A 15,369-nucleotide genomic window follows, 5' to 3' on the forward strand; every position below is an offset into this window, starting at 1 on the left:
TCTGTGCTGTCTCAGAAATTCTAATGGCATTCTAAAATCATCTGTTGCTTTGTAATATGGCCTTTTCAACAAATAGGCCTAGTCTCTTCTGCTTTCGCCCAGGGTTGGAGGGCATCGGGATGGCAGAGAGAATGGGCAGAGTGGTGACACCTGTGGACAGCCAGCATCATGCTGGGTTCTGTGCTATTTGCTTCCTTCACATGACTTCATTTATTCATCAGAGGAACCCTGCAAGGTCAGTATTATTATTTCCCTTTGAAAACACATGTCCAGGAAGTTTAGCAACTTGTCCACCATGACACAGATAGAGGAGCTTAAACCTTGTACTCTTTTTTTCTACACTACACTGGTAACTGATCTTTATTTTCCTTGCCTTTCTTCTCTTTTTCTGTCTTTATCTTTGAGCCTTGATATGTCATTACTGGTGCTGGGTAGTGGGCAGTTTCTGCTGGAAGGTAGCTGGCATTCAACTGTAACCCTTTGCCCTGTCTGGTCCAGGGCAAAGTCTCCTCAATGGGAATAAAATGCCTTTGCCTTCTTTAGCTCGGTTCTTCACACTCAGGGCTACAAAGCAAAATGCTGCAGTTTCTGAAATGGGAGAAACTATTCTGTAGGATGACTAAAATTTCCTAAATTTTTGCAACATGTAGCAAAATGGAGCATAATTTCAAATTGTGTTTATCTGAGCTTTGCTTAAAAACTTACTGTGTTAAAGCCACTATTAAACCCAGCTACTCAGGAGACTAAGGTGGGAGGGTTGCTTGAGCCCTGGAAGTTGAGGCTGCAATTAGCCATGATCACGTCACTGCACTCCAGCCAGGGTGATAGAGTAAGACCCCGTCTCAAAACAAAACAAAACACAGAAAAACTGCTGTGTAGTTACAAGATTCTTCAACTAGTCAGGACTTCTAGCAAGATAATGTAATGAACTCTGGGTACATGGAGAGTTACGTGGTCATTGATAATCGTGATCACTCTGATAGTTCCTGGGAAAGAGGTGTATTTTCTGTCTCTTTCTGCTACCTGGCCTGATGGCAGTGAGGACAGCCCTGCTGTAGTGCTCAGCAGAAACCTGGATGATGTGCTGTCATTTTTGGAAGGGTAGCAAGTGAACAGAGAGGTGAGACCAGGGAACAATTTGGGGGGTTGCAATTGGTTTGAGGAAAAACCTTTTTTTTTTTGAGATGGAGACAGAGCTTGACAGAGCAAGCTCTGTCACCCAGGCTGGAGTGTAGTAGTGCGTTCTCTGCTCACTGCAACCTCCACCTCTTGGGTTCAAGTGATTCTCATGTCTCAGCCTCCCCAGTAGCTGGGATTACAGATGTGCACCACCATGCCTGGCTAATTTTTGTATTTTTAGTAGACATGGGTTTCACCATGTTGGCTAGGCTGGTCTTGAACTCCTGACCTCAGGTGATCCGCCCACCTTGGCCTCCCAAAGTGCTGGGATTACAGGTATAAGCCACCATGCCCGGCTGAGGAAAAACATTTCTATAGTTTAATATATCATTTCTTTTCATCTATTACCAAAATTATACTGAAAGAGTTACATTTAGAGTTTACATTTCACAAAAGCAGTTCTTTTACATGGTTCAGGTTTGTTTTTATGTGATCAAATCTTGGCCTCTCTGTTTCACCTTACCTAGAGTATAATTTTGGTAACAGTGATTCAGTAATAACCAAAGTCCTCAGAAACTCTTTTAGGTTTCTTTTGAGTTTACATAGATAATAAAAATATTTTAAAAACATTTTACTATCATTACTGTCTTATTCCATTTTGTTGCTATAACAGAATACCACACACTGGGTAATTTATAAAGAAAAGAAATTTATTTCTCACAGTTCTGGAGGTTAGGAGGTTTAATATCAAGGTGTTGGCATCTGGTGAGGACCTTTGTGCTATGTCATCCCAAAGGGAGAGGGAGGGGGCAAGAGAGGGCCAAGCTCACATTTATAACAATCCACTCCTACGATAACAACATTAATCCATTCATGGGAGCAGAGCTCTCATGGCCTAATCGCCTCTTATTGTCCTACCTCTTAATACCATTATAATGGAAGTTAAATTTTAACATGAGTTTTGGAGGGGACAAACATTCAGACCATAGCAATTACCAGTATGCTGTTTGTCCTTTTATTTTCCTTTTCATAGAAAAATGTAATAAATGGAACATACTAGAAGGATCTATGGGAACAACATTCAGGGAAAATGCCATTCCTCTTCAACCAATCCAGGGAAAACGTACAGAGAAACTCTAATTTTTGTGAGTTTTTGTTAATGCTATGGCAGTATTTCAGCTGTGGGTCACCTGGAAATTTTATCACTGCAGAAGGTGATAAACATTTCATTATCCAATGCTCTATTCTTTTATACTTTCCTAGAGGCAATAACTACATATACTGACAATGAAGCTCTTTTTAAATAGACGCATGGGGTTTTGAAGCACTTGAGGTTTTATTGATTAATTGATTTTTTATTTTTTTTACTTTGTGTCAACGACCTCTTAGAATCTGGATTTGGGGGACTGACTTAAGATTGGCTGGGAGAAGTCAGTAGGGAACCTCAGGATTTGTCCAGAAGCTGGGAAGTTGTCGTTTTTTTTTTTGAGACGGAGTCTCACTCTGTCACCCAGGCTGGAGTGTAGTGGCACGATCTCAGCTCACTGCAAGCTCCGCCTCCCAGGTTCACTCCATTCTCCCGCCTCAGCCTCCCGAGTAGCTGGGACTACAGGTGCCCGCCACCACGCCCGGCTAATTTTTTTGTATTTTTAGTAGAGATGGGGTTTCACCGTGTTAGCCAGGATGGTCCGGGACTTCCAGCCTCTGGTGATTCGCCCACCTCGGCCTCCCAAAGTGCTGGGATTACAGGCGTGAGCCACCACGCCCGGCCGGAAGTTGTAGTTTTTAAACCAGTTGACTAGTACAGGTGTACCCAAGAGTTTCTCAAAATAAGAGTTACCAACACCCAAAAGTTACAGTCATCAGCCAGGGCCACATTTCTCTGCTCAGCTCCTCTTGCTGTTGTTCCTCTCTTTCCGAGCGGTTCTCTGACTTTGAGAGCCACTGCCTGCCCACAGGCCTAGTGTAGACCTCTCCTTCGAGATCTGTCATTTGGGAGGTTATTATAGCACATGGTGATATGGGTTCAGGGCAGCTAGTTTGCAGTTTAGAATCTCTGCCATGTACTGAAGCCCAAAACTATTAAACTGAGTATACAAGAATGTTTTGGTGCTGCCCTGGCTTCTTGGCTCTGCCTTCTTATCTAATCTTAGTTGTCAATGATTTCAAGAGCAAACAGCTGAGGAAGCCTGAAGACCAACAAGAAACTTTGAGCAGACCTGGCTTGCAACTATTTATAAATTAATTTTGTTATTCCCTCTTTTCTGTATATGTGTAGTTCCATGAATTCTCCTTTGAACTGGTTATAACATCTTACTGGTTCCCTCATGAATTAGTTACATAAAAATTTTGATATGTTTTCATTTTATATTGTATGAAAGGCATGATTTTTACCTCTGAAAGTATCTTTTAACATTAGGTACATTATATGCTAAGTACTTGTCTAGATACTTTATGTGTTTATTTTGCAGACACACAGAACACATTTGTATATGCCAGGTGCTATTTTAAGTGCTCTATAAGTATAGGACTATATCATTTAAACTTCTCGTCAGCTCTTATTAGCCCCATCTTATCAAAAGGAGGCTCAGAGAGGCCCAAGGTTGTGTCATTAAATTGTAGGGTCTATGTGAGGCTGAGGCAACTGCCCTCCCCAGCAAACACTGGGAGCTCCCTGCTATGGACTAAATGTTTGTGTCCCCTCTGCAATTCATATGTTGAGACCCTAACCCCAACGTGATGTTATCAGGCATTTGGCAGATAATTAGCTATAGGTGAGGTTATGAGCATAGGCCCCCATAATGGGATCTGTGCCCTTATAAGAAGTGACCAGGAAGCTTGCTCTTTCTCTCTCTCCAACATGAAGGTGTCCTTCTGCAAACCAGGAAGAGGGCCCTCACCAGGAACTGATTGGCCGGCACTGTCATCTTGGACTTCCCAGCCTTCAGGACTGTGATGAATAAATTGCTATTGTAAGCCACCCAGTCTATGGTATCTTTGTTATAGCAGCTTGAGCCAAGATATACCCTCTAATGGTGCTGTAGGATGGGGTGAGGAAAGGCCCCCAGCTTTGTTTTTTGGGAAGTTGCATCTTTAGTTTTGTTATTTGTTTGAGACAGGGTCTCACTTTGTCACCCAGGCTGAAGTGCAGTGGAACGATCTTGGCTCACTGCAGTCTCAGGCTCCTGGGTTCAAGCAATCCCCTTGCCTCAGCCCCCTAAGTAGCTGGGACTACAGGCACATGCCACCATGCCCTGCTAATTTTTGTATTTTTTTTAGAGATGGGGTTTTGCCATGTTACCCAGGCTGGTCTCGAACTCCTGAGCTCAAGCCATCTGCCCATCTCAGCCTCCCAAAGTGTTGGGATTACAGGCATGAGCCATCCTTCCAGGCCAGAATCTGCATCTCTAAAGAGCAGATTCTCCTGCCTCAGCCTCCTGCGTAGCTGGGACTACAGGTGCGTGCCACCATGCCCAGCTGATTTTTTGTATTTTTAGTAGAGACGGGGTTTTACCGTGTTAGCCAGGATGGTCTTGATCTCCTGACCTCGTGATTCACCCTCCTTGGCCTCTTCAAGTGCTGGGATTACCAGTGTGAGCCACCGCGCCCGGCCAGTTTATTTTTTTAAAAATGGCTGGGCACAGTGACTTGTGGCTGTAGTCCTAGCTACTTGGGAGGCTGAGGCAGGAGGATCACTTAAGCCCAAGAGTTGGAGGCTGCAGTGAGCTATGATCGTGTCACTACACACTCCAGCCTGGGTGACAGATCAAGACTCTGTCTTAAAAAAAAAAGAAAGTAAGATTATTATCAGAGTCTCTAGGTGACAGTGAGAGGCAGCCTGGTGCAGGGGATAGGGCACAGGTGGAATCTGCTAGACTGGGTTCAAATCCTAAATCGGCCATTCAGAGCGTGAATAAATTAGAACTGGCTTAAATTAGCATTTAAAATTTCAACAGGATTAAGTAAGTACTTCCTTCTCACTTTTTCCACAGGAGGTGAGAAAGGTCTCAGCAAGGCCCTGGGAGGGAAGGGCGTGGGGATGAAAGGGATCCAGAGAGTCTGTGCATTGGCAGAGAAGATAGTGTAACTGGCACTGCGGCTGGAGGGCTGGTCCCACAGTGAGCTGCAGCCCTGCCCGCTGGCCATGGGAGAGGCTTAAAACAAACGCCGGAAGCAACTCCCAGCCCCATAAAGATCTGTGACCGGCAGCCCCAGACCTGCCTGCCTTCCTGACTTCTGTTCCAGAGCAAAGGTCATTCAGCCGCTTGAATCAGCCTTTTCCCCCAACCCGGTCCCCAACTTTGTTTACCCGATAAGGAAGGTCAGCATTCAAAGTCAAGAAGCGCCTCTTATCGTCCCCTGCGCTCTACAAATAGTTCCGTGAGAAAGATGGCCGGGAACTCGATCCTGCTGGCTGCTGTCTCTATCCTCTCGGCCTGTCAGCAAAGTAAGAGGCATGGGAAGTTCGTGTGTGTGTGTGTGCCTGTGTGTGTGTGAGACAAGGCTTGCGGGAGAGAGATAGAGGGAGGGAGGGAGATGGGTCCGGTGTTTTGTTTCCTACTTGCCCTTCCAGGTAGCTCTGGGTCCTCAGAGCACAGTCGCCTCAGGGTCACCCACGCCGCCTGCTCCCCTCCTTCCCAGGGGCAAACAGAGACTGAGAACATTCCAGAGATTAGTTCTCCCAACTGGACCGCTGTGGGGCCTCAGAGCTCAGCGATTCTGCATCATCTGTGGTTACGACCCACAGCCCGTTCAAACAAGGCGTTAGTAGCCTGCTAATCTCCAGGAAGTGGTGTGAATATTAATTACAAGTGTTCCGACGGAAACGTGCCTGCTTCTAAACCTGGTTGTGATCTCTTGAACGTTGATGTTTTAATTAATGTGTTTTCTTAAATAAACTGCCTATGGTGGCATGATTATCAGGTTGAAAAAAACTTCCTTCAGAAATACGAGCTTTAGATTAAGTAATTAGCTCTAAATTTTAAAACAGCTTCCCACTAGGATTATTCAATATCCCGACTGCCTGGTTAAATAGAGGGCTTTTACTCCACGGGAGTCACATTTGCTCAATTCATATTATCTTACCTACAATGTCAGCTGGGGAAAGGGGTCCGAGTGCAAGAGTGCAAGACTTCTTACCAAGCATGCATATTTCTTTATATTTCCAAGTATGCCTGTACCAGGAAATAGGGCCAAGCTGCAGACTGCTCAGGTTACACAAACAGCCAGAAACAGGAAGGCCTCACAGCTGAGGATCCAGTCCAGGCCTCCGTGCATGCTCAATGTCTTGCCTAGCCAGTCTGTTTTGAGATTGTATGAAGATCTTGAACCTTCAGACTCACGTTTTGTGGTTTGATTCACACAATCTGTTGTGGAGAAGAGCAGGATATTTGTTTCTAATTAAAGAAGCACTTAGATCTGTTAAAAGGAAAACCCTAGACAAATTACATTTAACTGAGTTTAATTGAGCAAAGAACGATTCACAGTTGGGCATGGGGAACCGGAATAGGTTCAGAGAGACTCTGGGGCTGCCACGTGGTAGAAGAAGATTTATGGACAGAAAAAGGAAAGCGACTCCCAGAAAATGGAAGCTACAGTTCACGATGTACGGAGAAACCTTTAGGCCAAACTTAAAATATGTCAGAAGGCAGCTTTAGGCTAAACCTAATTTAACAGGTCTAAGGCAACCCATCCTGACTCACAGGTGCTACCAAACCTGCATACGCTTTTATCCTAGGCCTGCAGGTCCACAGATGTCCCAAAGCTGACAGAGGTGCTCATCCTCCCTGTTTGCTGCTTGTGCAGGGGCCTGTGTGAACTGGGGCCAGAATGTTAGGGGGCTGGATGGAGTGGGGGTAGGGGTGGGGAGAGAGGAGAGGAGACTGGGTGAATAATGATTAATGGTGGACAGGGAATGTTTAATGACAAGGTGTTAGGGCTGGGCACGATGGCTCATGCCTGTAATCCCAGTACTTTGGGAGGCCAAGGCAGGTGGATCACGAGGTCAAGAGATCGAGACCATCCTGGCCAACATGGTGAAACCCCGTCTCTACTAAAAATACACAAATTAGCTGGACGTGGTGGCACGCTCCTGTAGTCCCAGCTACTAGAGAGGCTGAGGCAGGAGAATCGCTTGAACCTGGGAGGGAGAGGTTGCAGTGGACTGAGATCATGGCACTGCACTCCAGCTTGGCGACAGAGCGAGACTCCATCTCAAAGAAAAAATAAAAAGATGTTGATGAAGAGTTGAACTTTGTAAAATAATTGAAAAGCTGTATTCTGAGCCAAACATGAGGGACCAGTGGCCGATGACACAGCCCCAGGAGATTCTAAGAACATCTGCCCAAAGGGGTCTGGCTACAGATTGGTTTTATACATTTTAGGGAGACATAAGACATCAACCAATTCATGTAAGATGTACATTAGTTTGGTCCCCAAAGGCGGAACAACTGGAAGTGGGGCATGGGCTTCCAGGTCATAGGTGGATTTAAAGATTTTCTGATTGGCAATTGATTAAAAGAGTTTATCTACAGACCTCAAATCCATAGAAGGGAGTGCCTGGGTTAAGATAAGGGGTTGTGGAGGCCAAGGTTCTTACTATGCAAATGAAGCTTCCAGGTAGCAGCGTTTGGAGAGAATAGATTGTAAATGTTTCTTATGAGACTTGAAAAGGTGCCAGACTCTGTTAATTCTCTCCTGGATCAGAGAAAAGACCTGGCAAGGGAAAGGGATTTTCTACAGAATATAGACTTTCCCCACAAGAGACAACTTTCCAGGACCATTTCAAAATATGACAAAGAAATATATTTCAGGGTAAAATACTTCAATTTCTTTCAAGGCCTGCTATCTGTCATGTGATGCTATACTAGAGTCAGGCTGGAATTTGGTGTCTTATTTCTACAAAAAGTCTTAAGTGTTAGGTTTTTTAAAGGGAAGGTGGGGTTAAAGAAAGACAGAGAGACGGAGAGAGAGAGGAGGGGGAGAGGGGTAGAGAGGGAGAGAGAGAGATTGGCTTTACAACAACACAGGTTTATTACAAAAACCTGTGGAGGTGGGGGACCAGCTTAATGCCAGAGCCCACCATTGCTTACAGGCTGGGGTATGTATAGGTATGGGCGGGAGGGGTTTGGGCATTATGGCTTGCTGCCCTGGAGGATATTGATAAGATGTTCTTATGTTCAGGTGGTTTGGCCAGGGATGTTCCTTGGGCTCTGTCAGGATTTGATAGGGATATTTCTTCAGTTGGGCCTTTGCTTGGCAGGGTATGATAAAGATGTTCCTGTGTCTTGTGGTCAGGTGGCTAGGCAGGATTTCTCAGGGCCCAAACCCCTATGGAATGTTTCACTTTGACCAAGGTCTGTGAAATGGCAGGGGGCTTACAAAATGGTGCAGTTTGGACTAACATTAAGGTCTGTTTTAATGTTAATGCTGGTCAGTTATGCCTGAATTCCAAAGGGAGGAGGATATAATGAGGCATGTCTGACACCTTTTCCCCATCATGGCCTGAACTCGTTTTTTAGGTTAACTTTGGAATGCCCTTGGCTGAGAGGAGGACTCTATTTAGATGGTTGCGGAGCTTAGAATATTATTTTTGGTTTACAAAGGAGAGAGAGAGTATGTAAGAGGGAGACAGAGAGAGGAAGACACAACTGTTTAGCTGGCATTAGGAACCAGAATTTGCTCCTTTTGCAAGTCTGATGTTCATGGAGTCAGGACACCATGTGCCGTGGTTGAAGCAGCTTAGGTTTTGAAGACAGACAGAGCTGTATCTGTTGGTCTAGCCACTTCCCAGCTGGGTGTCCCTGTTCAGGATACACTGCCCTTCAATGTCACCATCAAAGAGGGTTTAATGGGACCCTGGGGAGGAAATCCCACCACAGTTCCTGGCCCCATGTAGGCGCTCAGCACTGTCAGTTCCCATCCTAAGGTCCTTCTTCGAAGAGAGAAGTTTCTGCTGCATGGAGAGGTAGAGATAGGGTGAAAGAAGCCAGCTGTGGCTGGGTGGGCATCACAGGGGGTAAGGGGCAGAGAGAAAGCTTCCCCTTCACCCTCTGAAGGTTCACTGAACATCAACTGACAAAAGGCAGATTAATAGGAGAAAGGGTATGACAATTTATTTTAATGTGCACAGCATGAGGGAATGGTTGCTCAATAATCCAAAGGGGTACAGCAGTTTGTATACCATTCTTCACAGGGGAGGGAGGAAATGGGGAATGCAGACAATTCTTTTGAGTGGTAGTAAACGATTATTAGGGAGAATGAATGGTCCAGGAGACAAAGTAACTTGTCAATGATTCTCTGGAATTTGATTGGCCAGAGGGGTAGGCTTAATCTGGTGGGAAAGTTCGTCCAGGTGTGTGCATTCCTCGGTCTTCTTTTCCACATGAGACAATGAGGTCTGAGGGAGGAGACGGCAGGCACTTGTGTTTGTCTTAGGGGGTCTGGTTTCTAGGTAGATAAGGGAGCTTCAGAGGACTGCCCAGCTGCATCCTGTGCCTTGGTAGAGACCACAGGTTGAGACAGGAGGCAGTGGAGAGGTCACAAAGACCTTGAGGCAGCTTCTTTAGTTCAGTCATATTTTGAGGTGCAATATTCTGATTTCCTTTGGTCGGGGGGGTTAACAGAAATACCAAACTCTGTGAAATCTTTTAAAGAGGTTTATTCTGAGCCAATGTGAGTGACCATGGCTCGGAGAAAACACAAACCCAAGAAGCCTTCAGTGGGTGGTCCCAAGGCAATTGGGTTACAGTTTGGTTTTATACATTTTAAGGAGGCAGGAATTACAGGCAAAGACATAAATCAATACATGGAAGGTATCTATTGGTTCGGCCCCAAAAGGTGGGATATCTTAAGGCCAGGGGGCTTACAGATTATAAGTGGACTCAGAGATTCTCAGATTTGCAGTTGTTAAAGGAGTAAAGCTTTGTTTAAAGACTTGAATTCAGCACAAAGAAATGCTTACATTAAGGGAAGGGGTGGCCGGGTGTGGTGGTTCATGCCTTTAATCAAGCGCGTTGGGTGACCTAGGTGGGTAGATCGCTTGAGCCCAGGAGTTCAAGACCAGCCTGGGCAACATGATGAAATGCTGTCTCTATTAAAAATACAAAAAATTAGCTGAGTGTGGTGGCACTTTCCTGTAATCCCAGCCACTTGGGAGGCTGAGGTGTGAGAATTGCTTGAGCCCATGGGTTGCAGTGAGCTCAGATCGTGCCACTGCACTCCAGACTGGGTGAGAGTGAGACCCTATCTCAAAAAAAAAAAAAAAAAAAAAAAAGAGATAAAGAGGTCATGTGATGCTATACCAGAGTCAGTTGGAAAGTAAGCCACATACTGGGTTAATTTAAAAGAACTGGCCTAATGAGATTTGATGGTTTGTAGGGCGTGACTTAACCCTTGCCTTGCAAGGCCTTAGGTCTTGTCTACAATTTGATGTCTTCTTGCTGCAGCTGGCTTTGTTAGTCTTATGATCCCCATTTTAACCTTAATCCTGGGCAGTTGTGCCTAAACTCCAAATGGGAGGGGGCACAACCAGGTGTGTCCTACCTCCCTTCCCCTCACAGCAGGGAATTCAGTTTTTCAGGTCTCTCTGGGGTTCCCTTGGCCAAGAGGGGGTCTGTTCAGTTGTTTGGGGGCTTGGGATTTTATTTTTGGTTTCTCCCCAGCACATGTGTATCTCTGGAGAAAGCTAGGGAAAGAGGAAAGACAGGCAAAGCAAAAGGAGATTATTCTCAAGAGGTTTTAATCAACTCATAAGAAGGGAAATAAAGTTGAAACTCTGTAGAAAAGGAGGTGAAATAGCACCCCACTTTCATCATATATTCATCATATATACATATATATATTTTAAGACATACTGCTCTGTCACCCAGGCTGGAGTGCAGTGGTGTGATCAGGGCTCACTGCAGCCTCTGCATCCCAAGGTCAAGCAATTCTCCTGCCTCAGCCTTCTGAGTAGCTGGGACTACAGGCGCGCCACCATGCCCGGCTAATTTTTGTTGTTGTTTTTTGTTTTGTTTTGTTTTTCTGAGAGGGAGTCTCACTCTGTGGCCCAGGCTGGAGTGCAGTGGTGCGATCTCGGCTCACTGCAACCTCTGCCTCCCGGGTTCAAGTGATTCTCCCGGCTCAGCCTCCTTAGTAGCTGGGACTACAGGCACACGACACTGCACCTGGCTAATTTTTGTATTTTTTAGTAGAGACGGGGTTTCACCGTGTTGGCCAGGCTGGTCTTGATCACCTGACCTCAAGTGATCCACCTGCCTCAGCCTCCCAAAGTGCTGGGATTACAGGCACGAGCTACCGCACCTGGCCCTACTCTCATCATATTATTTCAAAAATAGCCATGGTCTCTCTGAGGCCCCTGACCTGAGAGAACAGAAGGGCTTCTATCCCTTGGGGCTGGAGGTGAGCCCAGCTGAATCCTCTTTCTTGGGGCTGGGCTGGGAGTAGGTGGGATATCTCAGTACCTCTTCCATTTACTGAAGCTCATTCCTCACACTTGCTAGTGTCACAAACAGATGCCCACTGGGTGCAATTAGCATAAGAAAAGATAGCACTTTTAAAGCTTGCTTATTCCCAGCCTCATTTTGAAGCTCTAGGCTCTTGTGCATTACTAATTCATAAGTCTAGGAGCACATACCTTTCATTATTTCCATTTTATAGGTGGAAACAAGAAGACTTGCCAAGTATTTTCTGCAAGGCTGTGAAGCATGTTAGAAGCAATGGTAATAGCAGGTGCAGAGTGGCCAAGTCCTCGTTTCCCCCTCAGTGGACAAATCTCTTTAGCTGAGCCCATGAGTCATTGGCCTTTCCAGATTGATGCTGCCCTGGAGGGATGGAGCCCAGGGTTGGAGACAGTCAGGGCCCATCTGTACATTCCTTCTCCTCACTCTGCTCTCTCAGGCTGCAGTATGAATGAGAAAACTCCAATCCCAAGCATTTACACACTTTTTTTTTTTTTTTGACTCGGAGTACAGTGGTGCGATCTCAGCTCACTGCAACCTCCGCCTCCTGGGTTTCAGCAAATCTCCTGCCTCAGCCTCCTGAGTAGCTGGGACTACAGGTGTGCACCACCAAACCCAGCTAATTTTTGTATTTTTAGTAGAGACGGGGTTTCACCATGTTGGCTGGGCTTGTCTCAAACTCCTGACCTCAAGTGATCCACTTGCCTCAGCTTCCCAAAGTGTTGGGATTACAGGCGTGAGCTACCGGGCCCGGGCAGCATTTACACACTTTAGATATTCAGTGACAATGTTTAAATCCTAAACAACAGCTTATATGTAGCAGAAGGGGATTAGTGGAAGGGAAGAGCCTGCTTTGAGAGACCTTGCTGCACCAGGATCAATATTGACTTCTTGTGAGAGGGGAGATCGTATCCTGTTCCAGTAGGAAACACATTGCCTCTAATACCCTTAACACAGGGAGAGACCCAAACTACACACTTGGTGTGGAATTTTAAAAGGAAACCATTTTTAAAACATTAGCAAGTAGGAAACAGATATTGAGGTACTACAACAAGTTAGACAAGGGGATAGTGGGGGAGACAACTGGTAAGGAGCTAAGACTGAAAGAAATAATGTGAAGGGAAATAGTAGTTGCTGTAACCCAACTGAATGTGGGTCCATTCACCCAGCACACAGAAACAAACACAAGCACCAGGATTTGCAGTGACGGAAAGGGAGGCATTGATTGCAGGGTGCCAAGCAAGGAGAACTGGGCAGCTAATGCTGAAGACCCTAACTCCCCAGTGGCTTTCGGGCAAGGGTTTTACAATTTTATTTATTTTATTATTATTTGAAACAGGGTCTTGCTCTGTCACCCAGGCTGGAGTGCATTGATCCTGGCTCACTGCAGCCTTGTCCTCCCAGGCTCAAGGGATCCTGCCTACTCAGCCTCCTAAGTAGCTGGAACTACAGGCGTGCACCATCACCACACCTGGTTAATTTTTGTATTTTTATTTTCTAGACATGGGGTCTCACTATGTTGTCCAGGCTGGTCTCAAACTCCCGGGCTCAAGCAGTCCTCCTGCCTCGGCCTCCCAGAATGCTGGAATTACAGGTGTGAACCACCATGCCTAAATGGGTTTTTAAAATTTGTTTTATAGAGATAGGGTCACACCACGCTGCCTAGGCTGCTCTTGAACTCCTAGTCTCAAGTGATCCTCCCACCTCGGCCTCCTGAAATTCTAGATTACGGGAGTGAGCCACCAGACTTGGCCCAAGCAAGGGTTTTTAAAGGCAGGGGTATATTTCAGGAAAGAAGAAGGTATAGGAAAAATAATAAATCAATAAATGGAGGTTATACCTTGGTTTGGCCTCAAAAGACAGGATATCTTGACACAGGGGCTTACAGGCCACAGGTAGATTCAGAGATTCTTTGGTTTGCAGTTGGTTAAGGGAGCAAGGCTTTGTCTAAAAACTTGGGGTCAGCAGAAAGAAATATTAAGGTTCTAAACTAAAAAGTATCTGAGACAATTTAGAAAATTTATTTTGCCAGGGTTAAGGACATGCCCGTGACACAGCCTCAGGGGCTCCTGACAACATGTGCCCAAGGTGGTCAGGGCACAGCCTGGTTTTATACATTTTAGGGAGACATGAGACAGCAATTCATCTGTGTCAGATGTACATTGGTTCAGTCTGGAAAGGCGAGACAACTCAAAGTCTGTATCCAGGTCATAGGTAGATAGGAGACATTCTTTTGAGTTTCTGATTAGCCTTTTACTGAATCAAAGGAAGCAATCAGGTATGTATATGTCTCAAGTGAGCAGAGGAATCACTTTGAGTTCTGTCTGTCCTTTGTCCACAAGAAGTTACCTTGTGGGTAAATTGTGAGGGAGCTATGTAGTTTTTTTTTTTTCTTTTTTTTATCTGGGGTCTAGGCAAAGTGCTCACATCTGTAATCCCAGCACTTTTGGAGGCTGAGGTAGGTGGATCACTTGAGGTCAGGAGTTCAAGACCAGCCTGGCCAACATGGTGAAACCGCATCTCTGCTAAAAATACAAAAAACTAGCTGGGCATGGTGGCACATACCTGTAATCCCAGCTACTCAGGAGGTTGAGGCAGGAGAATTGCTTGAACCCAGGAGGTGGAGGTTTCAGTGAGCTGAGATCATGCCACTGCACTGCAGCCTGGGTGACAGAATGAGACTCTGTCTCTTAAAAAAAAAAAAATCTTTATAGCTATCTTATTTAGGTATATAGAATGGGAGGCAGGTTTGTCCAATGCAGTTCCCAGCTTGACTTTTCCCTTTGGCTTAGTGATTTGGGGGTCCTAAGATTTATTTTCCTTTCACGAGGTTTAACCTGTGTGTGTGATTCTCTGCAGGCCCCTCAGGAAGAAATTTAGAACAGGGAATGGTGGTCAGAATTCAGTCCTCAGTTCCCGCTTAGCTGAGGTCTGTGTGACAGTGGTCAGCATTTTCCATCTGATGGAGGTCCTGGTTTCTGAGAAACAACTCAAGAACCTATGTGAAGATGTTATCTTTAGTTTCTATAGGGAACTGAACATCTTGTAACTCTGTCTTATTTAGGTGACTATTATTTAAACTATTATTACCTTCTTGCTTAGCAGGGCTGAAGGCTAGCAAGGTACTTGGAATTTCCCTTGAAGGAACTCAAGAGTTTTTATTTCCATGCTTGAGGTGGCTGGCAGATCCCTAAGAGTGTTCTTTGCTCTGTCTCAATGCCAGAAGTTTATTATGGGGTGAAAAGAGGAAGTTAAGGACAGGAGGCAAGACCTATTGAAGGCTCAAAAACTGACAGAGGAGGAAGTATGGATGTGGAAGTGAAAGAAGTCCACAGAGCTCATCACCAGATGAAGGTGGTCCCAGGCATCAGAGTTGATTATCTAATGAAATAAAGGAGAAGAAAGTCATGCTGTTTTATAACAGGGAAACTTCGGCAGGCAGGAGCCATCATCCCCACAGTTTTCTTGTACCTGCTGGGCAAGGTGTCAGAGCCCTGGCAATGGAAAATGATTGGCCCACAGGGAGTAAGAATTTACTGACAACAGTATAGGTTTGAAAAGGAAAGTTTTATTAGGTTGAGAGAAAGCTGCAGAAGAGTGCAGCGGGCTGCCTCAGTGAGAGGACTGAATGCGCCGGGGAGGATTTTCCTTAGGGGTATTTATGGACCTTAAAGCAAGAGCTTAGGGGTAATTTGGTCCATATTAGCCACGTATGTCATGATAAATGATTACATTTGTAGATATTTTGGTGTCGTAATGTCAGCAAGGGTTGCACAATGAGTTTCATCAT

At 45.4% G+C, this 15,369-nt stretch overlaps 1 protein-coding gene across 3 annotated transcripts in view; it reads left to right on the forward strand.

Moving 5' to 3' along the window:
* The first annotated feature begins 5,195 nt into the window (after window positions 1–5,195).
* MGST2 (microsomal glutathione S-transferase 2) overlaps window positions 5,196–15,369 on the forward strand; it is a 37,440-nt gene continuing 27,266 nt past the window's right edge. Inside the window, exon 1 of one of the 3 annotated variants that reach the window (XM_054484349.2) lies at window positions 5,196–5,566. In XM_054484349.2, the coding sequence (XP_054340324.1) occupies window positions 5,509–5,566 (58 nt within the window). In that variant the 5' untranslated portion in view covers window positions 5,196–5,508. Of the gene's footprint in view, window positions 5,567–12,694; window positions 13,174–15,369 lie in introns of those variants that run through there. The other 2 variants (XM_054484346.2, XM_054484347.2) reach the window with 2 other exon arrangements.

Source organism: Pongo pygmaeus, chromosome 3 (genome assembly GCF_028885625.2).
Source record: "Pongo pygmaeus isolate AG05252 chromosome 3, NHGRI_mPonPyg2-v2.0_pri, whole genome shotgun sequence".
Lineage (NCBI taxonomy): Eukaryota > Metazoa > Chordata > Mammalia > Primates > Hominidae > Pongo > Pongo pygmaeus.